Source organism: Drosophila arizonae, chromosome 5 (assembly GCF_054131065.1).
Source record: "Drosophila arizonae isolate 15081-1271.41 chromosome 5, UAZ_ARI_1.0, whole genome shotgun sequence".
In the NCBI taxonomy this organism is placed as follows: Eukaryota; Metazoa; Arthropoda; class Insecta; order Diptera; family Drosophilidae; genus Drosophila; species Drosophila arizonae.
This window is the reverse complement of record NC_142925.1, coordinates 9984869-10012852: the sequence shown is the minus strand read 5'-3', so window position 1 is coordinate 10012852 and position 27984 is coordinate 9984869. Positions and strand designations below refer to the sequence as shown.

At 38.9% G+C, this 27984-nt stretch overlaps 5 protein-coding genes across 12 annotated transcripts in view; 2 read left to right on the top strand and 3 right to left on the bottom strand.

The window, feature by feature from the left end:
- Window positions 1-1573: 1573 nt before the first annotated feature.
- VhaAC45 (Vacuolar H[+] ATPase AC45 accessory subunit) lies at window positions 1574-3849 on the bottom strand. The gene is made up of 5 exons (XM_018013210.2): window positions 3689-3849; window positions 3500-3603; window positions 3326-3428; window positions 2995-3256; window positions 1574-2924 (listed from the first exon to the last, which is right to left on the bottom strand). The coding sequence occupies exons 2-5, from the start codon at window positions 3583-3585 to the stop codon at window positions 2212-2214; spliced, it is 1164 nt and encodes a 387-aa protein (XP_017868699.1). The 5' UTR covers window positions 3586-3603; window positions 3689-3849; the 3' UTR covers window positions 1574-2211.
- A 284-nt stretch (window positions 3850-4133) lies between these two features.
- Gnptab (N-acetylglucosamine-1-phosphate transferase subunits alpha and beta) lies at window positions 4134-6670 on the top strand. Its single transcript, XM_018013359.2, has 2 exons — window positions 4134-5813; window positions 5875-6670. The coding sequence occupies exons 1-2, from the start codon at window positions 4296-4298 to the stop codon at window positions 6361-6363; spliced, it is 2007 nt and encodes a 668-aa protein (XP_017868848.1). The 5' UTR covers window positions 4134-4295; the 3' UTR covers window positions 6364-6670.
- Window positions 6671-6869: 199 nt separating this feature from the next.
- Window positions 6870-11365, bottom strand: MFS16 (major facilitator superfamily transporter 16). Of its 5 annotated transcripts, none has more exons than XM_018011253.2 (8): window positions 11207-11365; window positions 9460-9670; window positions 9242-9393; window positions 8575-9149; window positions 8451-8486; window positions 8061-8274; window positions 7851-7999; window positions 6870-7782 (listed from the first exon to the last, which is right to left on the bottom strand). In XM_018011253.2, the coding sequence occupies exons 2-8, from the start codon at window positions 9582-9584 to the stop codon at window positions 7411-7413; spliced, it is 1623 nt and encodes a 540-aa protein (XP_017866742.1). In that variant the 5' UTR covers window positions 9585-9670; window positions 11207-11365; the 3' UTR covers window positions 6870-7410. The 5 variants fall into 5 exon arrangements, with proteins under 5 accessions (XP_017866742.1, XP_089328337.1, XP_089328338.1 ...); XM_089472211.1 differs by having other exon boundaries at window positions 11137-11339; XM_089472212.1 differs by lacking the exon at window positions 11207-11365 and adding an exon at window positions 10885-11124.
- Window positions 11366-12216: 851 nt separating this feature from the next.
- LOC108616213 (uncharacterized) lies at window positions 12217-13114 on the top strand. The gene is made up of 2 exons (XM_018011268.2): window positions 12217-12544; window positions 12612-13114. Exons 1-2 carry the CDS (start codon window positions 12530-12532, stop codon window positions 12918-12920), a joined length of 324 nt encoding a protein of 107 aa, XP_017866757.1. The 5' UTR covers window positions 12217-12529; the 3' UTR covers window positions 12921-13114.
- A 630-nt stretch (window positions 13115-13744) lies between these two features.
- The window catches only part of Rgk3 (Rad, Gem/Kir family member 3), a 40210-nt gene continuing 25970 nt past the window's right edge, over window positions 13745-27984 (bottom strand). The window contains exons 3-10 of one of the 4 annotated variants that reach the window (XM_089472214.1): window positions 27648-27795; window positions 25629-25745; window positions 19487-19819; window positions 19321-19421; window positions 15657-15837; window positions 15430-15563; window positions 15043-15159; window positions 13745-14339 (exon numbers count right to left, since the gene is read on the bottom strand). In XM_089472214.1, coding sequence (XP_089328340.1) covers window positions 14193-14339; window positions 15043-15159; window positions 15430-15563; window positions 15657-15837; window positions 19321-19421; window positions 19487-19819; window positions 25629-25745; window positions 27648-27795 — 1278 coding nt within the window. In that variant the 3' untranslated portion in view covers window positions 13745-14192. The remainder of the gene's footprint in view (window positions 14340-15042; window positions 15160-15429; window positions 15564-15656; window positions 15838-19320; window positions 19422-19486; window positions 19820-25628; window positions 25746-27647; window positions 27796-27984) is intronic. The other 3 variants (XM_089472215.1, XM_089472217.1, XM_089472218.1) reach the window with 3 other exon arrangements.

Genomic DNA, 27984 nt, shown 5'->3' with positions numbered 1-27984 from the left:
CAGCGGCAGCAGGAGCAGAGGCAGCAAATGTTTGGTGCAGCGTTTCATATGCTCATTTGGTGTGCATGACGCACTGACCTGTTTCAAATGCAACAAAAAGGAAAACGTTTTAAAGCAGAAGTGCAAGAAGAAGAAAATGAGCTAACAAGAAAAAAGGCACTTGGTGCACTCAACTGGATTCTTAGACTGCATGGACGGCCGGACGAGCAGCAAGTGAACTGATGCTGCTGCTGCTGCTGCTACTGCTTATGTAGCATACTTTTTAGCGCCCACTGTCATAAGACTCGGCGGTAGCTGTCGGGTGTGCAAAGTTTTGACCAAAAATATTTATGTGCTTAAGCAGCGTCTAATAAACTCGGCTTGTGTCTTTAATTAAATATATGGTGGCATAACTATGTTAATTTAAGCTTATTACATGCTAAAATAAAATAAGAAAACATTGACTTACTTTCAATATTGCATAACTATATAGAAGTTATATGGTTACCTATATAATCTATATCAGATATAGCATATACATAGCATATATATCTATACATAATTATTATCTAAATGGCTAAGTATCATCGAGCTGTGTAAACAAAATTTATAATTCCTTTATAAGTTTTTTTTTTTTTAGTAAAAATCTATAGATTTCTGATCAAGTCTCCCTATATTGTATATAATTCTTATTATATATGACTTACACAGTTTAAACTAAAATCAACTCAACTCAGAAATAATCGTTCTGACTTACTTTTCACATTTCCAAAAAAAAAAAAAAAAAAAAAAAAAAAAAAAAAAAAAAAATCAAGATTTTGTCCAGAAATAGATCTACGATTGACTAAGGTAGTTTGTTAGTTAAAAATATATAGATAAACTAGTATAAAGTGTGTACATATATAAATGTCGCAAGTTTTGAGCAGCTCATCTGATAGTCGTGCTATGCCCAAGCAACGAAATCCTTGACCAGAGAGCGGGTTGAGTGGGTGGCTGAGTTGGGTGTGCTTGGAGTGTCTGGGTGGTCAGTTTGCTGACGTTTGGGATAAAGTCAAGCGGATAAACAAGAGATTAAAATGTCATAAACAATGCCTTTTGAGCATCCAGCTAAAACAACTTAATGAAAGCTGCAGGTCACACAGGGGCAGAGCAGGAGCCAGGCCAGAGACGGAGCAGGAGCCGAAGCCGAAGGCAAGCGTAAAGTGTTACATAAAACTATTTTTGAGACTTGAAAGTTTTTGCAAACAATCAACACGAATACACAAACACACACTGAGACACACACACACATACACATATATATATAACCATCTATCTTTAATCCTTATGTGAAGTGTGGAGGCAGCCACAGCACCAGCACCAGCAGCAGCACCAACAGCTGCAACAAAATGTGGCAGGAGGCGCAGTCAATAAATTTTCATAAAACTTTTGATTTGTATTTATGAGTTTTTTGGTGCGCTGGCAACTGTGGGAATTCAATTAAGTCGATACGATTTGTTCTTCTTGTTTTGTTGTTGTTGTTTTTTTTTATGTATTTATTTATATTTTTGTTGGTATGTTTGTAAAACAATTGAAAAACTTTATTGTGGGCGGGTTCGGGCATACATTAATGATTTATATTATCATACAAGCGCATACGATACAATAAATTTTCGCCTAATGACAAAATAAGGATCGGGCTTAGCTTAAACAAATTCCTGCACATACATTCACACATACGCACACACACACACGCATAACTCATACACACACACGCACACAAACATAACATAGTGTGCGTCCTTAAAAGTAATTTTTTGTGCATTTTTGTTAACATTTTCAACTTAAACAAAATACTGCATAAAAAGTTCAACAAATGCAGCAGCAAAAGTCGTCGCAAGCAAAACTATATATATCAAGAAATATATGATTAAATTTACGGCTGCAAAGTCAAGAAGCTGCACATGTGTGTTTGTTCTTCTTCTTGTTTGATGCTGAATGTGAAGTTTCTCAACTTTGTGGGCATAAATTTGTACATTGTATGATTTATAAATTGTAGCGCTAATTTCCTGCCTTTTTTTTTTTTGTTTTGTTTGTTATTTAAGTATTGATTATAGTAATTATGTGAAGGTAGGAATGAATATTGAATATATCGGATATCGGATATCGCTACTATATATTCACAAAAGGTAAACAAAGAGAATAAAATAAAACAAAGATGAAGCTAAGACGGTAATAGCTACTCTACTCGATCTACTCGGCGCTAGCATTGATCGTGATGGTCTTGCCCTTGGGATCATCGAAACGATCCATGGTCTTGATGTCCATCATCCAGCACATGCCCAGGAAGACGATCACCAGCAAAATGACAATGACGAACAGGCCCATCAAAATGCCGGGCGTTACGAAGCCCACACAATCCCAGGAATCGCCGAATGCGAAATCTGACGGCGTTTGATCACTGAATGGCGCTTGCAGCTGGAGCGAGGTCCAGGTCAGCGAATTAATCTGGTTTTCTTTATTGACGGGTGTATACCAGGTGGTATTGCCGCAGGTATACGAGAAGCTTGGCGGCGCGGTCACTCCAGGCGTACGGAATGTATCGGTGCCATAGGCTGCATTGCTCACCGTATAGTAGCCCTCCTCAGCGCCATAGGTAACGTCAAAGGTGATATCTTTTGAGGCATCGGTTGACAGGGCAACGGAGAACTTAATGCTGGTGGCGTTGGTGATTTTCATGTCGAGAACCTTCAGTGGGGTCGTGGTGCCAGCGGCCTGGTTATAGTACTCAACATTTACGAAGCTAATGGCAAACTGATTGCCACTGAAGAACCTATTGGTAACTGTCTCCGCCGACGTCCAACGACGGACGCGACGCTGGACAACGGGCGCCGTGGCGGGTGCAGCGAAATACAGATAGGCAACCTTGCACTTCAATTGCTGACTGATGGCAGCAATGGCAGCGTCTGTTTACAGGTAATATTCACGATAAGAATTAATCAATTGAATGGACAACTCTCATTGAGTGAAGCTCACCATGTGACTGGAGCGTTGCGGCACGTGTCTCTTCCACATTCTCAAAGGAAACAATCTGAGCGGTGCCTGCCTCGCATTTGACTGGATGCACCAGCTGGCCGTTGGCATCGACGCTGTTGTGTTCACGCTTCTGGGCAGCTACACGCAATGCCTCAGCCGGATTCTCGACGCTTGTGTAATAGGTCTTGGGGCTGACGCTCTGCAGCTGAGCATAGCAGGACTGGGCCTCGTTGGTGGAGCACAGGAAATCCTTGCTGCTTAACTGGAGAGAGGTAGACAGACACAAATATACTTATTGAAAATACACAAGCTAGTTTGCATTTGCACTTACGCCATTTTCCTCGAAGGCCACAACCATGTGATCTTTGAGCAAAGTCGTCAACTGCTCTTGAAATTCAGCCTGAGGCACAGTGCGCAGCGATGGCTTCGTTGCACTGTTATTGAATATAAATAAATGGTAAATAGTTACATGTATAAAGGTAATATTTGGAAAGCAGCCACCCACCTGTTGGCACCCCATAGAAAAACGGGCGTCTGCTCGGCCAAGGCGACTCCAATGACGCACAAAGCAATCACCGATTTCCACAGCATTTTTAGTTGCGTGGCTCGCTGTTTAATTAAATCAAATTAAAATGAAATGAAACTCGAATCAATAAACGAACATAATTAAACACAATTAAAAAATAAAACCAACCAAAAATGAACAAAAACTACAAACGAAAAATGAGCTAAAACTTTTTCGTTTTGCACGGCCCGATTCTCGATTTGCGCTGTCAAGAGTGAAAAAGTTTTCATATGACAGGTCATGTGATGGACAAGCAGCTGACCGATTGCGAATGCAATTAATCGATATTTCAGTCGATTTGGCATTGACAGTCACGGCGACGCAGTGGGAATGAAAATATGGCCACACCGCAAAGCGGCACTAATTAAAAATTACTATCGCTTTTATATTGTGAGTAGTGTAAATAATAAAAAGTAAATGATACACCATCTATTTAATAATGAACAAAAACAGTTATTGTGCAATATATAATTAGTTCATAATAAATTCGAATTTGAATTCAAATTTCAAATAGGTATAATATTGGTCGCAGTATTTATGCCTTTATCGCGATAGTTGCTATCGATAGCTCAGCCACTAGTGTGCCCTAATTAGACGCCCATCACTAATAAAAGGCCGACTTAAAATCAATTTCGTTTTATTGTTTTGAGTGAATTGTGTGCAGAACAAAGGGAATTTATTTACTCAACGTGCACGGAAAGTGTGTGGCAATGTAGTGCAAAATAGGTTATACGAAATGCGTCTGCGACGCCGGTGGCATCGGCGGATGCGGCGTACAATTGAGAAAATCTATCGGCTTAAGATGCAGTCGAGACGAAAACTGATTTTCCTAGCAATATTTGGAGCACTCTGCGTGCTGTTCTGGCTGGCAGGGCAGCAAATGTTCAATGCTTCAGATGGCCATTACAGTAGACATTATAGCGAAACTCATTGTGCGCCCATAGATGCCGTCTATACCTGGGTAAATGGATCCGATCCCGATTTTATAGAATTGGCTCGAAGATATGATGCCAACTACGATCCCTCGAGATTCGATGACAAAAATGAGCTGAAGTATTCGCTGCGTTCGCTGGAGAAGCACGCCAGCTGGATAAGACATGTGTACATTGTGACCAATGGCCAAATACCCAGCTGGCTGGACTTGAACTATGAAAAGGTCAGCGTGGTGCCTCACGAGCTGCTCGCTCCAGATCCCAAACAATTGCCCACATTCTCTAGTGCTGCCATTGAGACATTTATACACCGCATACCGAAGCTGTCCAAGAGATTTCTCTATCTCAACGATGATATCTTTTTGGGTGCTCCATTGTATCCGGAGGATTTGTATACACAGGCGGAGGGCGTGCGCGTCTATCAGGCCTGGATGGTGCCCGACTGTGCCTTGGATTGCCCCTGGACCTATATAGGCGACGGTGCGTGCGATCGTCATTGTAACATCGATGCCTGCCAATATGATGGCGGTGATTGCAGTGAGGGCGGCATTGGAGCAGCAGCGGCTGGTCAACTGCAGCATGAGCTGCACCAAGCAGCTGAAGCAGCTGCTCCTGTGGCCCACCCGCCTGTACATAAGTTTCCCAATATGGGCTTGCAGCAGCTGTTCAAGCGCAGCTCGACCAACTTTAAGGAGCTGATGAAGCATCGCAATGTCTCCACTCTGCTGGAGCTGCGTCGCATTGTGGAGCGCTTCAATAAAGATAAGCTGAAGTCCCTCAACCCAGAGTTCGATGTGAGCAGCACTAGCTCCAGCAACCTGCTGCACAAGGAGGACTTCAAGTCCTCCACAGACATCTACTCACATTCCCTGATAGCTACCAATATGCTGCTCAATCGCGTCTATGGCTTCAAGGCGCGCCATGTGCTTGCTCATGTGGGCTTCCTCATCGAGCGCGACATTGTCGAGGATATGCATCAGCGCTTCCAGCAACAGGTGCAGCAGACAGCTCAACAACGCTTCCGTGCGGCAACGGATTTGCAATTCGCGTTCGCTTATTATTCGTTCCTGATGAGCGAGACGAGAACGCTGAGTGTTGAGGAAATATTCGATGAGTTCGACACGGATGGCTCGGGCACCTGGTCGGATCGTGAGGTGCGCACATGCCTGACACGCATCTATCCACCACCGCTGGATTGGTCAGCGATGCGCTACTTTGAGGAAGTGGTGCAGAATTGCACGAGGAATGTGGAGCAGGATGTAAACAGCAATAAGATTGTGCACTCGACATTGGTCTATGAGCGCTACGAGGATTCCAATTTGGTAGAAGATGGCTACTTCAAATCCTATATCATAGTTAACTGATTTCTTCTTGCTTCTGCAGCCCACCATCACCCGCGAGTTGGTAAATCGCTGTCCATTGCTGGCCGAAGCGCTGACCGCCAACTTTGGCGTTCGCCCCAAATATCGCTTTCACGTCAGTCCGAAGCGCGCCTCGCACAGCAATTTTATGATGCTCACCTCGAATCTGACGGAGGTCGTGGAGGCGCTTGATCGCATGCGTCGTAATCCACGTAAATTCAATTGCATCAACGATAATCTGGACTTTAAACGTGGCGAGGACAATGAGCTGGTGCGTCATCTTCTCGAGGATTTCTATTTGTCCTTCTTTCCGCGTCGCAGCAAATTCGAACTACCGCCACAATTCCGTAACCGTTACGTCTCCTGGACGGATTATCAACGTTGGCGTCGACGCAAACGCGCCGTCCTCGTGGTTGGCTATGGAGTTAGCCTGCTTCTGGTCATTTTTCTACTACGTTTGCTCTGCCAGCACAAGGCGAAGATCGTGCGCCGTTGTGTGCAGCGACTGTAGAGGATATAAATGCCTATATATGTATATGTATTTACTGATATTAATATCAGCCTTAAGGTTGTGTTCGTTTTGCTTAACATTTCACTTAATTTCGTATTGTGATAAGTTTTAATTGAGATTATCGCCATTTCCATTCTAGTTATATAGAACATAGAGCTCTGACTGTATCTAATTTAAGCGCAATCATGAGGCTAATTTTAAGCGTGGCAAACTGGAAAACAAAGAAATCTTTTAATTCGATGAGGCTAAATGGACTCTACAATTAGTGTAATACATACGTAAATAAATAGAATTTTTAAAATAGTAACTTACTCTTGTTTTCGCGGCAAATTTATTGCTAAACAGCGAATGCTTAGCTTTTTATGTAAGCATTACAGTGCTGTCAGCCTTAACATTGACCGTTAATGTTAATAGCATTTGCGTGGCAATGCCTTATTTAGCTTGACTGGAGCGGTTGCTGTTAAGTTGACACCATGTTGACTCTAAACTTCTCCATTTAAAAAACATTTGCTTAAAAATGATTTTTTCGTTTTTATTGGGACAAATCGCGTTAACAGTAATGTCCTAGTTAATCGGTACGAAAAGTGTACGAAAACTTTATTTACATAGCAGTGTAAACATGCCTTACAATTAGACTATAGTTTATTGGAGGAGACTCTGTATAAAATATATATTTATATATAAAACTGTTAACTCGTATAGCTCGTTAGCCGATGTTTTAAATGTGCTACATATCGCAATAATATGGTAAAGAATTGGGCATCAAATCGTAATAGCTACCATAAGTGTGTATATATATAAAAAACAATTGGCGACAGAAAACTAATTAGGTTGAGAAAAACAATGATATGCTTTCAGCGGAATTCACACACAAGCACACAGTACTTAGGCGAATATATATCTATATATGTGTGGGCATATAAATAAAAATAGTATGATATTGAAATAGCTAATGCAAATCTGCACACACATTGTCGAGCGTGTGTGTGTGCACTATATACATATGATATATTAAACTCCGATTAAATAAAATCAATTGGCCCGCTGCTATTCGATCCTGATGCGTGTTGTTGAACGTCGCAGTGTGAGGCATTCCTTGATGACCAAACGCATTAGCAATATCATGGCAATAATATCTGCCACGATCAGCATATAGAACACATTCTCCCAGCCATGGCTGGATATCAAGCCCGCCAACAGTGGCCCAACTGCCGCGCCAATGGAGCCCGTGCCGTCTATTATGGCCGTGACTGTGGCCAAAGCATTGGCATTGCCCTCCAACGAGCTATGCTGGCCCAGCTCAGCGCTCACCGAGGTGGTGATCAACGCATACGGCCCATTCACAAAGATGCCGACTATGATGAGCAGCAGCACGCTAATCGTGACCGACAATGCGCCATATTGTTGATATAACAGCAGCTGGAAGCGTGGAAGATTTATCAATACATATATATACATATATGAGTAGAGGGATCTAGAAATCTTACTATAGGCGAGGCAAAGAACAACATGACTGTGCACACTGTGGCGGACATGCCCGTGAGATCGGATAGATAGCCCGCGGCTATGGCGCCCAAAATGCCGCCCACATCGAAGAGCGTGGAGAGATCCGCCGATAGCTCCGGACCTAAGGTACCTAAATGAGTAAATATATATATGAATATATGGAATATATGTGACTAGAAAATATAATTTACTGGAAGACTGTATATAGAGCGGCAGCCAGTACATGAAGGTATAGCTAACCAGCTTGGTGAAGAACAGGCAGAGCGAGAACTCTACAACGCCCGGTATATGGAGTGCGTCCTTAAGGCTGATGGGACGACCATGTGCTACAGGACGATCCCTTGAGCTCTGTCCAGCCAGAATGGGCGTACGCTCAGTGACCGGTGAACGAAAGCTGACCTGATCCTGCGTGGATAATAACATTGTTAATGAGCGTATCAAAATAATACAATTAACATATATACACAGATTTATATATATATATATATATTCTACAGCAAATACATAAAGCAGTTGAGAAGCGGCACACGTACAAAACTAGCGATTGGAAAGGACATAGCACTCGATAGACATGCACTTACGGTTTGCGGTACGGCATAAAAGGACTGTGCATTAAACTGGCCGTGCGTCGAATTATATTAGATGAGCGAAATCATAAAATGCAATAGCTGAAATTGGAAGAGCACAAAAGCCAGGTATACTCACAGCTTCGCTGCGACGCGCTTGCTCCTCATCATCGTCGTTGTCCGCATCCGACTCGTTCGAGATGATGCGACGCTCCTGTGCGCTGTGCTGTGGATGACAGCCCACAATCTCTGGCTGATCGACCAGAAACAGAAACAATACAAAGCCAACAGCTCCAATTATGATGCCAGGCACCACAAAGGAGAGCGCCCAGTCGGTTTCCACATAGTGTGCGGCAATCAGTGTGCCCAATATATTGCCAATCGATGTGTGACTATTCCAGATGCCAAAGATCAGGCCACGCTTCTCTTTGCCAAACCAACGACCCACCAGGGTAACAACACCTGGCCAGCCTGTGGTCTGAAAGATGCCCGCGAAGATCTGCACGAATATGAAGTAGCTGAGGCTGTGTATATTGGAGGTCCGTGCGACGCCAAAGAGGTAGGTGAAGACGCCCGTCATGATCATGCCCATGGATAGGAAATAGCGCAATGAAACGCGTTCCGCCACAAATCCAGAGACGAACATGGCAATCGCATAGGAGAAGAGAAAGGCGGAGTCTAGCATGCCAAACAAGCTCTTCGAATCGGGGCCATCTAGGAAAAGAAAAAGCTTTCACGTTCAGAGAGATCTAAAAGTAGAGTGGAAGGCCCTGCCGTACGGCCAGTAGGATCCTAGTTCAACTTACCAAACGGCGCGTAACCGCAATCGATGCCCGCATGAGGCTGTGTATCGGAGCAGTTGTAATGAAGCACAGATTTGACCACAGATATGGGTTTACGGGACATGTGGTAACAGGCATAGCCAGCGAATGTCAGCAGAATGATGGACATCTTGTAGCTGCAATTATAAGGGCCAATCTAGCATTAGTAGCTCAATTAGATTCGACTCCTATCAATGGCTTACCAGAGCTCCTTGCGGGCATGAAATCGCGGACAGTGCCGCGATAAGCTCTGAAGGAGCCGTATGCCAATGGGTATATCATTGTAGCTGTTGCTCATTTTGCGCGTTCGCGTCACTGACGATCTCATCGACTGGCCCAAAGCACGCTCTCACTATTAAGTAGCTGAGCACGTCCAGGCGGGGCAGACGCGTGTAGCTACTTATCTAAATTGAGCTGAAAGAGGGAAAGAGATGTAAAGATGAAAAAGAAATGAATAGAAAATGGTGATATGAAGAGAATGAAATGAGAGAAACAGAGAGAGGGATTAAAAGTCAGATATTTAGAGAAAGAGATAGAGAAAGGAAGGCAAGAAAAATGAAGAGAAAGGGATGAAGATAGAAGAGAAGAGAACAGAAATCTAAAATTATTTTAAAGGCCAATACTATAGATCCTCTTAAAGCTAAGTTCTTAAAAGATTTGGTATAGAAGCAATAAAGCGCTCTCATTGAATGCATTTATCATAAACAAAAAATCACACAGCTAAGCTGAAATAGTCCATATTTATATTCTGAATCATTCTAAAATGAATATTTCTAAGCATTTTTCAGCTAAATTAGGCATTTGGTTATTAGACGAATGCATGTCCGGATTAGTGATAATTATTATAATGTAGTACAGGACAATCAACATAGGTAGTATGTGTTAGACACATGGCTTAGCTTAGATATATTTAGTTTTCCTTTCAAGATAACGTTATCACTGAGGAACACATGGGTTTTCTTTTTCGTAAACTCTAATATTACGATACGAACTTTTAGTTTTTATAGTTCTTGAATTTTGCATTATTCAAACGTTCCTTATCATAAGATTTCTCCATCATACATATAAATTGATACGCTGTTTGTTTATCAAAAATTTTTATATTTTTTTTTAAATATTTTCATTATTAGAGTTATCTCAAGGTCACTGAAAAATTGTTAACCTATCTACTTTATATATTATGAATCACAGGTGCTTGAATAAAATTAAAACCAAATTATGTCAAGCTTCATCAAGGCAGAAACAGACTATAGTCAGTTATAGCGACTAACAACTTGAGCATACATACATGTATCAAGGTAAGCCAGATGGAATTTCGTACGTTTCGTTAAAAATCTGCAAAAACCCTACACACATAAATACATAAACAAAGAGGCAGGTGTACATCAACAGGTAGTGTTGACTGTAGCGCTGACGCGGCTCAAGAAAACATTGATCGAGTGAGGGAGGGAGATACTGACGGAAACTCAATTGCGATTGTTGCACAGCGACCGCTTTAGTTTCCTATGAAGTTGCTGCCCTTATCGTATTTTTTTGTCTTCATATTTTGCGCACAAACACATTAGCACATTAACACATCAAAGCACACAAACACACACATGCAGGCACACACATACAAGCATACATACATATGTTGTCACTGACAACTGTCAGGTTTTGTAAGTAACAAAATGCCCAAAATTAAATGGAATCATTGCCGGCATATATACACGTATTGAAATTGTAATAAATTTGTTACGCTGGCAAATTTGAAATATGAATACTGCAACGTAGTTTATTTGTTTACTGATATCTAAAACAAAAAGACACTGTTTTTTTGTGTGACGTTGAACTGCGTCTGTTTGCCCTTGTTGATGTTACTGCTTCTACTCTTTGCTTACTTATGACAAACTGTCAGGGCAACACTTTATAAACTGTTCAAATCAATTAGTTGATTATTGTTTACTTTACCGTTAAACGAACATTAAACAAATAAACAAAGAAGCGTAGCACATCAAATCTTGTATCGAATCGTTCGGTATATGTTCAATCGAACAACTCGAGAAACTGAATGAGCGAACTGCCCAGTTCGGTCTGTTGTCTGATCTAACAGCTGTGACCGCTCACTGTTTATGCAAATATTTATGCAAGTTATCGATAGTTTATTGGACTGTGCCAAATTGAGTACATGTTGTCGAAGTGGAGCAAATTCGAAAAAGTGTCTGTAAATAATGTGTAAAAAATATGTTCAAATTTTATGGAATTTCAGCTGAAAAAGCTGTAGCTGCTTTGCAGATGTATACATGAATTTATTGATGTCAGCAATAAAATTATTACAGTTGGCTATGTTCAAGTGACAGTTATTTGCAGTTGCTCCATAAATAATTGAAGGAACGAAACAGTGAAATAATTAGTATATATTAATTCAGTAATGTGTTTTTCTATTAATTACCAGAAATATATTACCTATACAAAAAGACAGCAGTTTCTTTGAGCATTGCTTTGCTAAGTCGTTATTTACTCCCGACCACATTTAATCTGCGCGCCATTTACTTTGTACCAACATATCGACAACAAAATAACAGTCTGTTAAGCGATTAACTAACCAGTACTGTTAAGCTTTAAGCGTTAAGAATCTGTTATATACCAGGGGCAGGCAGTTGTGTTCCTTAACATAAAATGCCCGCGTGTAAATTTAAAATTCAAATTGAAATTAGAAACCGCGCACTGAGTTGTAATGAATAATTGTCTTGTGAAACATTGTTTAAATATTGTAAAATGGCACGTGCAAAATTTTGTAATTTACTTTGACAGCTAGGCGTTATATTATTGTTCTCGCCACTGTCGAGATCATGCGCTAATTATAAAACGGACACGCGACCGGATAAGAAAACGATGAAGTACACACTATTAGTCAGTTGTATTTGCATTGACAATTCCATGTAATTCGAATCAAAGTGAAGTACAAATCTAATTCACATGATTCGGCTTCTCTAGACTCGGTAACAGACAGTTCTATATATTTCTGATTTTCTGGACTGTACAAAACAAAAGTAACATGCTAATTTATTGCAATTGATTTTTACACGTGAAAAACAAGTTGAGTAATTAGAAGAATACAAGGTGCTAATTAGAGCCAACTGCCGCTTAGCAAAATATCATTTAGCTCTATTGTATAAAAAGCTTTGCTGGCGCACGACTTAGTTACACTTTGAATTCCATTTTCAAGAAGTTAACAGCTCAATTGTATCTAACTTAAAGCAGAGCAATCAGTTAAAAATCAGATCAAACAGAATGCTGTCTACTAAGGTGAGTAAACCATGTGAACATACAGCTGAATTGAGTTTTCATAGAAATCTCTCTCATCATCAAACAGCAAATTTGTCAAATACTCGCCTACCTTGTGGCCCTGCAATTGGTCTGTGCGTATCCCAGTTCCATTGAATCGATCCAAAGACCGACCGCAGACACTGTACAGACGGATGTAGGGTATGCGAATGTTGAGCAACTCTACAGATTGGAGCGCAGCTTAAGCAGATTGCGACGGGCCGTGGCTGACCTGCCCTATGACGAGGCCGATGATGATATGGAATTGGCTGAGATAAACGTATTTCGTCCACTGTTCCGTTATCGTGCCGAGGTTGCCAGACAGGTGCCAAAGCCAAGTCAGCAACAATTTGGTTAACGGACCAGCATATACCCTGTAATAATATAGGATACTCATCGGCTGCATCGATTCTCAACGCATTCATCATATCAACACGTTTTATACCAAAAGTTTAATTTATAGGCAATTAAAAAACCATTCAATTAGATTATTTAACATTTAAATATATATATTTGTATATATAGTTTATTAAAGTTTTTATTTTATACATATGGTAAAATTTTTATTGGATTTCTTGAGTTATTATTATAATATATTTATTGAAAAATATTCACATGTGATTAAGCATATATACACACACATCTATAAACAATTCTAATTAGTTAATTAATTATTTTGTTGCGTTCTTAATGTACAAATATTATTGTTTTTTGTGCTTTTTCGGCCACTTGACGTGGATAACACTCAAATTCCTTACATTGCAATGGATTTTCATATTGAATATATATATTTATAAATATATATATTTATATACAAAAAATAAACAACTCATCAGAATATAAATCAACTAAATTCGGAAGACAAAGACTAAAGAAAAAGAAAAATATGCTACTTTAAACAATTTCTAAACTTTTCAGTTCTTAGCTACACTACACATACACAGTTATTTTATATATTTATATATAAAACTGAAGAAGAAGGGGATTTGTTTGTATATAGTTATTAAACTCTGCTCAATAGCTTCTGGCAAAATAAAATATTTATAGTTGATTCTTTTAGCTTAAAGCTTAAAAAAAACTTGTTCCTTCATATTAGGAAACTCAATTTACGTTTAGTTCATAGTCATATATATATAAATGTTGCATTTGCTTGGTTCCATAAAGTTGCTCGCGTTCCTTAAATTGTTTTTGTTTTGTTTTTTTTTTTTTTTTTTTTGTTGGTTGTTTTACATTAAATTTGATTTAATTTTTGATTATCAGGCTTGAAAGACACAATTGTGTCTGCACTCTAATGTATGTGAATGTGTATGTGCTTGTTTATCGTTATGGTTATCGATATATCGAAACCTGTTTGCATTTGTAAGGTTAGGTTTAGTGGTTCTTTTTACTTTGGTTTTTGATTCTTATTCATTGTTTTTAAAGAAATATTCACATATAATTAAATAGAATTACAAATTACATATTATCTAATACATATTACAATTACATTTATTATATATATAAATATATATATATATATGTATATATGTTATATATACTCTCGTATAACTTGAAGCATTTGTTTTTTATTTGGTGTTTTTACTTTTCTTTAAACTGGTTATTGAGCTGTTCATCTTCTTCTTCTTCTCTTTTAGAGCACCTGCAAGTTCTCGCAATGCTTGAACTTGGAATCCTCCTTGCCCAGTATCCAGGTGAGCATCTGTCGTGCCTTCATGCTGGCCAGCATTACGCTGCGGCTCTTATACCAATGAGCCGGAGAGCTGCCATCGCGCGTACCCTAGAAAACGATGGTAAGTCAGAATACTTGAATAGTTTACACACTTCAATTTTCATCTGCGTATGTATGTATATATTTGGAATATTTGTAGTGGTTAAACAAACTTTGTTTTTGTCCCAAAATGTCAGGTGTTTGGTTTAGTCGGAAAATTGTGTGTATGTGAATAGCAGCAAAATGTAGCAAAGGAATAACAAACAAGAACAAATCAAACATGATGCATGAGGTAAATTGAAAACAAGTTTTCTACATTTGACATCATTTTCATTTTTGGCACACCTACAAACTATGAGTGTATTAATAATATGCATTTTTAAGGGGAATTTCTGGGGAGTAATAGGGACAAGATACCAAAGAGAATAGGTTTACAATGGTGAATATGAAAGTTATCGATATACGGGTCGATCTATAAATTAACTTAAATTCTTTAAAGACTTTCACAGATATTTTCCGGAATTGACTATATTATATCTATAATTATCCACTGATTTCACGGTTAGGTTCTGCATGCGAATTAGTTAATTTTTAAAATTGACGTAGGACAACAACTGAACTTGGAGCTAAGGGGTCTAGTAATTCATTAAGATAAAGAGAGAAAGAGAGAGAGAGAGAAAGAGAGAGAGAACTTGAAAGTGGTTATGGGAAACGGGGTAACAATTAGAACGGAACTGTAGTTGCTGTTGATTTTGCTGACAGCATTACTTACCGCATCGTCGGCCTTAAGATCAGTCAGAGTCAGACATTTATCAGTTTCTACAGTCTCTACGTGCTTGTCTTTGCTATCTTTAAATTTAGTTTTGTCTTTAGACTTTTTTGGATTCAGCTGCGAAAGCGATCGATTACACATTACACATAGTACATCGAAAATAAATAAAATTACACAAATCAATGATAGAGATAGATAGATTAAGAGAGACAAAGAGAGAGAGAGAAAGAGATCGAGATAGAGATTGAGCGAGAGAGTTTGAAAAGCGATGATGATGAATAACAAATAATTGTTAAACAAAAAGTCTCGAGTATTTCGTACAGCTAGTCGCTTCTGCCATCATCGAGGTCTATGGACATTGCGTTCCATTGCTCTCTATCAACTTACGTGCAATAGATTTTGATCCTTCTTCAAGCGTATTTGGGTCAAAGTGCCAGCGAGCAGTTCATCACAATTATGGTTAATGCCCACCGAAACCTCGATGAATTTGGCGCCAAAGGTGCAGGCCAGACATTTACCATCTAAACGAGTGAGAGAGAGAGAGAGAGAGAGAGAGAGAGGGGAGTAGAGTGTTAGCTAATGAGCGTTGGTCACGCACTGGCTGGACAACTTGCCCTGCGCTGAGACGGCGCGTGATCTGGCCAAATCAATTTTGTTGGCCACCAAAATGGTGGGTCGATGGCGCAGCAAATCCATGTCCTGCAGACGTGATAATATCTGCTTGGCACGCGTAAACGACTCCTTATCAATGCAGGAATAGACAACCAGAAATGCGTCCGCCTTCTCCAATTCTTCCTGAAACAAAACGAAACAAACGAAACCAAAAGAAAAAAAAAACAAAATTATTCAACAAGTTTTACAAACTCAACTCGAACTTTTAAAAGGCTTAAACGAGTGTGCGCCTCACTGTGTGTCTGTGTGTGTGTGTGTGTGTGTGTGTGTGTGTGTTTGTGTTAATTTAAAAGGCAACATTAAAAGTTAGTAAAGCTCAACTAGAAACTACATCTGACTGAGGCAGTCCAACCGCTGCATGCAATGCCATAAAATGCCAGCCCACAGCCATGTCCTGCTGCCTGCATTCGTGTTTCCTGCCTGTTTTTTACTTTACGCTCGTAAAAATTAAAATTATGGCCACTTTGCTCCCATAAAGAGGAACATTGTTCACAAAGAGTGAAAGAGAGAGGTGGAGAGAGACAGAGAGTGTGGGAAAGAGAGAGCGTGAGCCCACCTTTGCTTGTTTCATTCTGTTGCATCCGTATCTAGGTTCGCCGCCACGAATGTGCAAAGTTTCGCTGCACTTTTAATGATACTTTAAAGCACCGTCTAAATTAACAGATGTTTTGAATATTTTAGAAGTTTGGGTCATGCAACGGTTTCTGGTTGCACTTATAGCAATTGCAGCTCGGTCAGTTGTTCTGCGCTTTTTATTTCTTAAATTTTGAGCACGTGTTTCTTTGCTTAAGATCAACTAAACTTAGGGATCCGAAGATTTTAAGAATAGAATAGAACAGCAATTATCGAAATAGCATATTTATTGATTGATTCTTTCAAAATGTTGCCAGAGAAGTTTCTTATATACTCGCTCAATAAATAACCGATTAAGCTTTTTGATAAGGCGATAATTTATCGACAGCTATCATAGTTATGTCAGCTTCTGACTTGCCGATATCTTTATATTTGATTGCTTAAAAAATTCGTAAAATACATCTATATACATTGCGCTTATGGAACTTATATCGTCTTTCAATAACTCTAACCTCTTGACTCAATCGATTACTTATCGATACTATACGTATCCCCATCCTACTTGAGCCACATATCGTCATTGTTATTTCGGTTTTTTTCGCAGTAAGTTGCTTTCCCAAGCGTTGCAAATGGCGGATGTGACACTGCATTTTCTAAGTTTTTCCTACTATTATTCTCTTGCTTCTTCTTGCTCCACCCGTTCTCCTGGCTGGCTGTTTGCGGCGTGGCGAAACAGCGACCATAAAGCAACGCCAGGCACATCCGGCATTTTGGCAGGAATTTACGATTGCCAAATGCACACAGCAAAAGTTGTTAAAAATGACTGGAACTGTGCGTGTGTGTGTGTGTCGGTGTGTGTACAAGCCAGCCAAGGTGTTTATGATTGACGGACACGCTTGTGTGCATTTGCCTTTTGCGTTGAGCCAACAAATTTGTGGTTGATTATTTGTTCTTTCAACTTTCAACTTTTGCTTTATTTAATAAATACGCTTTGTGCTTTGTGTGTCCAGAATGGATAAATTGTTGCCATTTCCTTTTGTTTGTCAACGCTGCAATATGCCTGTGCACCCGCACTCATATTCACACTCCCACTCTCCCTCGCTCTCTTTCTCTCTCCCTCTCTCTTTCGCACACTCTCTGTCTGTCTGTCTGTTGCCCCACAGTCGTTGCCTTAATCATCGTCATTATTGCTCGCGCCAAACTGCGTTGCCCTCAACTCAATCCGATATATGTACATACATATATATGTATATATGTATCAATATATATGTTTGTTTGTATGTATATTTTCTTGCCTCAGGATCACTCTCCACTCGCCCCGCATCCGCTCTATCTATAACTTGCGTCTTTGTCGTCGTATCGCCCGTTGGGCTTCTTGCTGGTCATTTGGCATTTGGCCAGCAATTTGGCATTTCGATTGCATGTTTATCGCTCTGCTCTGTTTGTTCATGTTTTTGTTGCTGTTGTTGTTGTTGTTATTGCAAAAATTGTTCAGCATTTGTTATTCTTGCCATTTGGCCATAACCCGCATTTTCCTTGCTTTCACAATTATGAGCGTTACGTATGGGCCAGAAACAGCAGCAGCAGCAGCAGCTCCTCTTCTTCTTCTTCGTCTTCTTCTTCTTGTATGTATTTCATAAGAGCATATTGCTGCCTGTCATATATAGCTGAGGCGTACAAATGATCTGCTTGATTCGCAATGCGCAGGTCCTCCACGGTCAATTTTAATTGCTTTTTGAAATTTGGATTTGTTTATACATATATTTCATAAATTTTATTTATTTTATAAATATTTATGGGCAGATATGTGCTATAAATATTTGTTTTTTAGCGAATTTTTTCAAATAATATTTGTTATATTTCTAGTATACAAATTTTATTATTAATTATATGATTGATGGGATATGTTTACAATATCAAACTGATCAAAGATCTGAATGTTTTTTTTTTTTTTTTTTTTTTTATTATTTTGAGAAGGCAGAAGAATGCTTTTGATTTAGATAAAATTTCCAATATAAACAACAATTGTATTATAGCTTTAATTATGAAGGTTCAGCCTAGCATTCAATTTTTATTTTTAATATTTATTATTATATATTATAATAATACAATTTCTTGCTCTTTTCGCTATGCTGACTTCCAGCTGTTTTTTTGCTTCGCCTTTACTTCTTTTTCTTATATCATTGTTGTACTATGATTATATGTTTTATATTTATAATATATATTTTATATAATTTTAATATTTTGTTCACTTTATAATCGCCTTCAGCCTAAACACTGAGCATCTCCTGGTCAACCTTTAGCACCCACATTTGTTTATATTTTCATATTGTTTCCATTGCCATTTCCCATGCACCTGACCAGCTTAACCAGCTCTCCAGCTAGCCCAGCGGAATGTCAAGGCTCTGTATAGAGGGTCCCTTCGCTCACGTTTGCCCTTTTTATTTGGAAGGCACAAAAATCTCGTTCGTAATATTTGCCACTTGTGTATGCAACCACAGTAGCCACATGCTGCATGCCACAACAACCAGGCAACCCTTTTGCCTTGCCTCCCTTCCCTACAACATTTTTTTTATGCAATTTCAAGTTCTCGTAAAGTTTTTGGGCAATTACTAAACTTCCCGTGGCCTAATTAAGGCCTGTTAAATGTTTGAAGAGGGGCAGCAGCTGCTGCGGCACGCCCACTGTTCAAATTGCATTAGCTGTGCTAAGCATATGTAATTAATTGAATTGAGGCTAAGACGAAATGTTGAATAATCAAAAACTCAAAACTCAAGGCGTAGATGGAGTAAACAGTCTCCAGATTAATAATGAAATATTTGACTACCATTATAGCAGGCTGTGACACATACACACACATACAGCAAACAATACACAAAGCAGACAAATGAGATAATTGCTTGATGGGACAACTAGCCACAAGCTAATGCTGGGTAAAGTTTGTCTGATTGAGTGGGTGTTTGTATATGGATGTATATGTATATGTTAATGTGTATTTGTGTGTGTATATTCTACGATTTGACAAATGGTTACCTCGTTACTCACCTTGCTGTCTGGATTGCCGGTGTGCAATTTAAGCTCCGACTCGATGCCATTCAAAATAATTGAAATATTCTGTTCGTCCTCATCGCATTCTGTGTGAGTGGGCGGCGACTATTAGAGTGTCTTTAGTTGTCAGGTGTCGGAGCCTAGCACTCACCTGGACCATCGTAAGCATTAATGCAATCGGAGGTGCGAAACTGTGAGACGAGCGCCTGTTTGCCCACGCCCGCTGAGCCGAGCATCTCGACGCGATAGAACTCCACGGGCTGATGATTATCCTGGCCGGCATTGTCATTGCCGTAGCCATTGCTGCTGCTGCCGCCGCCGCCGCCTCCTCCATTGTAATTGGTGCCCAAGCCAAGGCTGCTGCCGCCACCGCCGCCGCCATTCATGCCGGCCATGGCATTGCGCGCATGCATGGGGCTAATCGGTGCGAGGCTGTTGCTGCGCGAGCGGCGTCTGCGAAAGGAGTCGCCTCGATTGATGATGCCTGCGGACAGATGTAAGCTGTGTTACCAAAAAAAAAAAAAAAAAAGGAAAACAGAAAACAGAAAAACAACAGAGCTGAAAAAGCAACTGCTCTAAATGCAGCGTGTGTGGCTTGGGCAGATGCGGCGTATGCGCAACGTGCGCCCATATGTTGCTCATACGCCACGTTGAGCCGAGCTAAAATTACAGTTGCCAGCCGCAGGCCAACTACAACAACAGAAACAACAACAATGCTTAATCTAGCCTTTGTATGCAGCTTTGCATCTCCCCCTTCTGCCTATCACTATCTCTGTCTCTTTCTCTAACACTAACATGTTGCCCGTTTTTGCGCCTTTCTAAATGCTGCTGCAGCCAGTTAGCCAGCCAACCAGCCAGCCTGGCCCTTTCCCCACAATTTCAATATATTTCGTGTTCTTTTCGTGGTTTATTTGAAATGGTTTTTGTATGCAGCTGCGCTGCTGTTCAGCTGTTCAGCAGCGAGCTGACAGCTAGATTGAATAGAGGCTTTAAATTTAAAAATTCATTAGCTGAAATATTTTGGCATGCGCTCTTATCTAAAACATTTCAGGCAAGCACATTGAGGTAGGCAATTCGTATGCCAAAATTTATATACTATACACATATGTATATATATATTTCAATTTGTGGTTTGCAAACAAACAGAAGCAGAAACAGAAACGAAGCAAAGGGCATGCTGAAATGTCAACTACTAAATGTTTGCTTGCTTATATAAATAATTTAGTTTTGATTGCTCGACTGAGTCGAGTCTCTTGAGTCTCCTAATAGACATGCATAATTGTGCATGTATTAATTAATATTGTTATGCCAATGCGTTGAGGTGGTGAATAAGGCAACAGATCTCATGTAGAGCATCAAGGTATTTAGTTAACAATCAATTTGTCGAGAGCTGCTGCATGCCCCATGGGATTTAATCAAGAACTAGGAGAAAGCCAATGCAAGCTTGAATAGCTGAAAGAGTGAGAGTTGAAGCGGGTATGTGAAGGACTTGTATTTTCATTGTATTGTCCTGTAAGGAATTAGCCATGATATGCAGTTAAATCATAAAACATAGTTTGAAATATATATTTAAATATGTATATATGTATATGTATATGGAGTCCATTTGTCTATATGTATAATATATACAAATGGACTCCATATACCCTTCATTAAACAGCCTTACCTAGTCTCTAGGGTATACAAACCCATAATTTGGCTAATTAACAAATATTAGCATAAATTAAGTGAGTTGCTTGGCCCTTTTCCCAGTTGCGGCATTTCAGTAAATCCTGTTTATGTTTCTCATGGCGATCGAAATGATATTTAAGTGAAATATATATATCAATCTATTATTATAGTTGAAAGTCGAATAGCCTTTCTAGATGGAAATATGCTCAGAGATATGTATATATATTTTTTTCAATGTCGCGTAATCAACCCAATGATATATAAATTTATATATTTATTCATTAGCAAAACCGCAACAAAATATTTACATTTGACTTGTGCGCCGCTGTTTATGGCGTTTGTTTTGTGTACATTTAAATGTCATAAATAGATTTATTGCCCGCTTTATTGCATTCAGTTATTTCTGTATTTTGGCGAATGAGTGAAACAGATTTTTGCTCAAGCAAACGCAAACGCTGCAGTGCTCATTAATTGTGTAAATTGAATTAATTGCCAAAATGGCAATAAAAATTTGCAAAAACCCATCAGCATATGCTCGTTTGCGGATTGAAAAGGGCATATTAGCTTTGAGCACTGGATAGGTGGATAATTAGATAGCTGCAATTGTAGTTTAAGGACTAGCAGTATAAACATATATGTATTTATACTTCGATAGACCATAGTTAGTTATGTATAAAAACATTAAGTATTTAGTATTATTTATCTGCTCTGTAGATCATTTAAGAAATGATGGATCGTAAATAACTGTTCACCGTTTTATTTCTCACGCTCTGCTCAAGCGAGAAATGTATTCACTTTATAGAATTACCTTCTATGATATTAAAAATCTATAAAACAAATTTCTTAAAAATAAATATCTCACTATTGACAACTTGAAATAACTTTCTATATATATTGTTCTTCAGTTATTTCCCAACAATAAGCGAGTATTATGCAGTCACGTACAATGCCCACACTCGTTCATCATTGGAAAGCTATGAAATTTTCTGGCTGGGTGGCAATAGGAACACAAAAGAATCGGAAAAATGATGTAGAATTGTGCGATTTTTGCGAAATATTTCATTTGTGTTTCCCTACACCAAATAAAAGGTGAAAATTGCTGGTAATAAAATCTTTAGCTTTGATACGAATGGGCCTTTCTAGCTGCGTGTGTTTGTTACAATAAATATTTGTACAAATGCCGAATGTTTAAATTTAGCTGAGCAAATCATCGAGTGTTAAGTTATTCACAAGTTATTTATGTTTCAGATCCACCTAGATGAACTCGAAAATGTAATCAAAAATAGTTGAATTCTGACTAACTAATAAAAAAAAGGAAAACATTTTCGAAAAAGAAGAAGATACTAAAAATGAATTTCTTTTCTTTTGTTTGGCTTTTGGATTTCTAAATGGATTTTCTTTTCTTGTTTCAATCAGCGTTTTTCGTTCGCTTTTGATGTGCCTTTAAATTATTATTTTAGCTATTTTTTCGATATTCCAAATTGCCTTTTTCGCACATTTTTTATTGATGAATAACTATTTGAGAAAATAAATATAAATTTTCATATGCCGATTGATTTACAGATCGATGAGTGTTGCACGAGATGTTGCACATGTTTTTGCAATTGTTTGACTTTATCAGTTTGGGGTATATGGCGTGCTTTCAAGGTTGCTGCTGGGCATCCCATAGTAGACTATGTGTATACCCTGCACTGAACATGAGAGAGCCAATGGCAATGCAGGGGGTATATGGAATATAAATAGAGACATGCGAGTGCACGCATAGTATAGCTACAGTTAAAATAATAAACATAGCTGAGATTATAATGGGTTTATAAACAAAGTGGAATGTAAATACGAATGTATAAAAATACAAACGGATAACGATCGAATAGAATAACTGACGATTGGGCTCTGGATATATATATAGATCTATAGCTGGTAAAATATAGAGATAAAAATGTCACAAATGTAAACACATATTAAAATGTCTTTATGTACAGAGTATCACTAATGAAAACGAATAAAGTGTATTCTTAGATAATGTTAGTTCTCTCTCTATCTTATCATTTCTTTGATCCAGAGTATATTCATATATCTCTTACATTCCTTAGTTTTATTTTTACTTTTGGCCACTTTTATCTGAACTCAAGACCAACCCCTTTATAGAATAACTGCTAGTTGAGCATTTTCCCTCAGTTAAACTTTCTATTCTATAATTCATTTAGCTCGGCTTGCAGCCAATTGTGAATTGTGCCCAGCTGTGTGAACGGCAACTCAACCAAGTCATATGCTCGCGATGCGCTCAGACACAATACATATACACACACGCGTAGGTACGCGGGCCACGCCCACCCACATTGCGCGCCCACTGAATGCAGAGATTTATACGGCAATGGAACGTGCGTGGACATCATTCAATTATAATTCAATTTACACAGCGAGCGTCATCATAGCCAGGCGCAAAAAGTCCATAAGGCTCCCAAGCCCCACTTCATAAGCCATTTCAATCTTGAGCGCACAGCGAGAGCCGAAGAAAGAGAGAGTGGGAGAAAGAGAGACGGATAGACAGACAGACTGGCACACTCATGCAAACGCATTGTGGGCACTTTCGGACAGCTTTTCATTGAATTTTCCACTGGTTGGCGCTTCATTGGCTGACGACGACGGACGGACGACGGACAGCTGACACACGCCAGCATTTCAATTAATCAGCTACCAGCAAACCGTGCTCGCCTCTCACGCACTTCAATCATGTGTGGGCTCTGTAAATTTTCTTTATTTTCCCTTTGCATTTTCCTCATGCTGTTTTAAATCATGTTTAAATTCAAACTGTAAACATAATTGATGTGGGGGTTTTGCTTGCTTTACGGTTTGGTGAATCGTGCCCAAGTTGAGTGCGTATTAAGTTTAATTAAATTTGTGCACATGACGCATTCAATACAACCGCAAGGGCTCCACAAACACACGCAGTCCCTCTCCCCCTCTCTGTCTGTCTGTCTGTGTCCCTCTCTCGAGGGAATAACTACTTGCACATGCAAACATGTTCATGTATTTGAAAGCAATTTAGCTGAGAAATGCTGGCAACTTCATTGAATTTTAATATGCAGCGTGTTTCATATGCCATTTGTAACATCTCACGTCTACCCTCCCTTCTCGCTCCATCGTCCTTCAGCATTTCATTCCACCAGAGTCTGACAATTTAACGCACTCAACTCAAATTTATAATATATAATATATACATGCAAATGTATGCCAGGAGACAGTCACAGTCGGTTACAAAAACGCATGTGAAATCGTTCGACTGCCAGCTGAATACCCTAATAAGCATTAGGCTAAGATCGAATAATAATGGTTCAATTTAAATATTCATAGATGCTATTAAAAAAAAAATATATATATATATATATATATATATATATATATTTAAAATATCTATATTGTTTCTATATATGAAATCTATTTTTCAAAGTCAGCTTTCTTTTAAAAATAAATAAAATTTTAAATAAATTTTGATTTCCATTTGCATCAATTTATCAACAAATTGTAAATAAATTTAGATTTATATTTGAGCTGACTATTTTATAGTTTTTGCTTTAATAAAATAATATACTAAAATAGAGAAGAATTTTAAGTTGAAAAGCTTTTATATAGCTTAACTAAAAATATAAGAAAATTTCTTATATAAGGTATCAAAAATAATGAATTTAATCTGCTCAAATTATGTACGTCACGCTCATCTTTATTATGTGCAATAAAAAGAGACAATATAATTATGCAGATGTACTAAATACGTTTTACTATACATATATAATTTATATATATATATATATTTAATGCATATCGTACACAACTACTCCCAGCTAGTCACCACGGACCCTTAAAGTCCACCCCAGAGGACAATAGCGACAACTAACAATTAAAAGCTGAAGCCCAGACTGCAGCTGCTGCCGGTGCTCATAATACCCGCTGTTAGGGCAAGCAAATAAATGCTTGGTGTCAATTCAAGTTAAGTGTGTGCGTGTGCGTCAGTTGAGCTTAAACACGTGCTTAAAGCCAACATGCATATATGCATACAAAGGCGCCCACACAGACACACACCCACACTCACCTTGTTAAGTTTTCTGTTTTGGTTATTGTTTCGCTTTTCGCTCGGGCCACGCTGCGTATGCGTAACAATAACGTGACCCAAATATAGAAGCGGCATCTGCCGAAACTATATAAGACTACTACTACTACTACAATATTTAGTTTCTACTATATTTAGCCCAGCATTGTGGCCATCTTAAGTGGCATTAAATGCCACTGATAGCCTTTTGGGCCACAGGCGAAGATTTCACTTCAACAACAATATCTTGAGACCATCATCCATTCATCCATTGGCCTGCCACTCCCACTCACCCTCCCGTTGCGCACGTGTGGCATTTGACATGTATGTCGCTCGCTGGCCCCATTGTAAGGCATAATCTTGGGCTTTAAGCAGTGGAACCTTTTCGGTTTGATTTTCCATTTCGAAATTAATAAATGCGGCTAAGAAGCCTTTTGAGGCTGCGGCATTCTCTGACTGCCACACACTACTCACTGCCTGTGGCAGCTTTCACCTTTGTATCGCTGTGCCCGCTGGCTGGGGCTTTGTCACTTACCTCCTTTGGATGCACTAAATGTGCGCAGGCGATCCACATCCTCGTCGTCGTCGTTCACTCTCAGGTGATGCATGTTCATTGTGGGCACGTCCAGAAAGGCGTTCGATTTTCTATGCCCTGCAAAAAAAAGAAAAGGAAAATCATGATATTAATTTAATTTCTCTCTCTCTCTCTCTCACTTGCTGTCGCTCTGTCTAGCACTTTAAATTGCATTACAATCAACGATGGCGTAATTTATGCAAGCAGCAAGCGTTGCGGTTTCTTAAGCTTCAATTGCGCCCAAGTGGAAACAGAGTTGGGTTTTCCTTCACCTCAAGACTTGTATTTGAATAAGTTGGCAAGGCATACAATGGAATACCGTTGCATGGTAAATTTTGTAAATTTAAATAAATATTCGATTGGATTGGTTGAACGAAAAATAGATGCTTAAATATTTTGATTACAGTTTTTTTCAGTTTGGAGAATTTAATTGATTTATGAGTAATCCAACTAGTTTCAGGCTATCTGATTTACATTATTATGGATCTAACTGTAGATAATTTACATGCCAAATTGATGGATCAGAATGTAGATCCAAACTGATATGAACTGATTTTATAAAAATTCAATAGGAATAGGGCTGCTTTCTATAGACCTCAAGATAAAATATGTATTATTATCTGGCTATATTAAATAAAGTTGATAAATGCTTGCACTAGGAGTTAAAAATACTATGATTTGATTAATCAACTTATTATTATTTCTGATATATACATATATATCATATACATATATCTCACATAGTCTCAGCACAGAAATCTTACGAAATCTTTATGGACTTATTTAACTTGTGTAGAATCACCCACCTAAGAAAAATTTACACAACACACTATGTATATAGCCATATGCCGTATACAACCATATATTCCATATGTGTGAGCAACAGAGATCTATGCTGAACTGATCGTTGCTCCGAAGAGCGATGCCTTATATTTAAAATTCGAATCCGATTGGAGCAGTTTTCTTACAAATAAACATCCCTTTTGCTAAAAATACTTTTTTTTTTTCTCAATTGCTGTGGTCTCCCACGGTGGGTAATTGGAGCACAGGGCACAAGTGTATTTCGGATGTTTGTATACTCAATCATTGGGGATGGTCGGAAATTCCATGCTTGCATACTATATATGCTATATATAACATCTATACCAAATATACTATATTTGTATAAATAAAATATAAACTAAATACTGTTTATTATTTTCCCTTGATTTATTTTATATCTTTTCACGCAGCTCTTATCGAAGTTATCCAATTGCTCGAGTTACATCACGCTTCAATACCAATTATATTTAGTTATCAAAGGTCTCTACGAACACAAGCTTAAAATAATACATTTCTTGCCCGTTCGTTTGGCTTTTCACTTTTTTCTCCATTTTTCCTTCATAGTCCGGAAATGTCAAGTTATTCTACATTTTTTTTTTTTTTTTTTCACCCTAGACGACTTGTTTGTTGTTTGCTGCCTGAAACAGATTTCTACAAAGGCAGCAGTAGCAGCAGCAGGAGGCAAAAAGGAGGGCGTTAACATAAGTACATTTTGTGTTTTATACAATTGGATGGACTGCAGAAAGTGGGTCAATGGTTAAGTTCAATGATCGTCCAGTGCTGAATGGCTCGACAGGGCGTTAATTAACTCAACTTTATACGAATGAGAATCTATTATAGGGAGAGAGAGAGAGAGAGAGAGCTGTAGCCACTGAATGTTCTTTAAAGTGAATCAAATGTTGTACAGAGACTTAAGTGCGCTCAGCTGTAATAAATAAACACCCGAAACTTGTTTGTCGCTAGCTCCAGCTGGTGCTGCTGGCGGTAAAGCATTTTTATGACCAACATTTAGTTTGGTCTATTTGGCTAATACGCTGAGCTGCATTTAATGTCGCCGTTCAACAACTTGTCTAATTTGTTGCTAGCTCTGCCGCACTTTTTGATAGCCCCTGCGGGTCATTAAGGGTACTCCCACCCCGCCCAACCACTTACACTTACCGTGTGGTTGCGGTCGTCGCTGTGAGAGTTTGCGACGCTGCGGAGGCGTCTCCGTTTCGCTCAGTCGAGGCTCGCTGGTGCAATAGGAGCGCGTATCCTGCAGCGTATTTTGTTGTTGCTGCTGCTGTGCCTGAGTGCGTCGACGTACCTGTTGAAGCAGAAAGAGAGAGAGAGATTGAGTTTTAATAGAAAGCAAAAATAAATTGCCATCGCCTAGATCGGCAATTGTAAATCAGTAAAAATATATTCACTTATCTATAAAAAAGAGAAACTTTACAGTCAAAGACTTTCGACATTAAAGTCTCTCAATTTCAATCAAGTTCAGTTTGGTCTAACT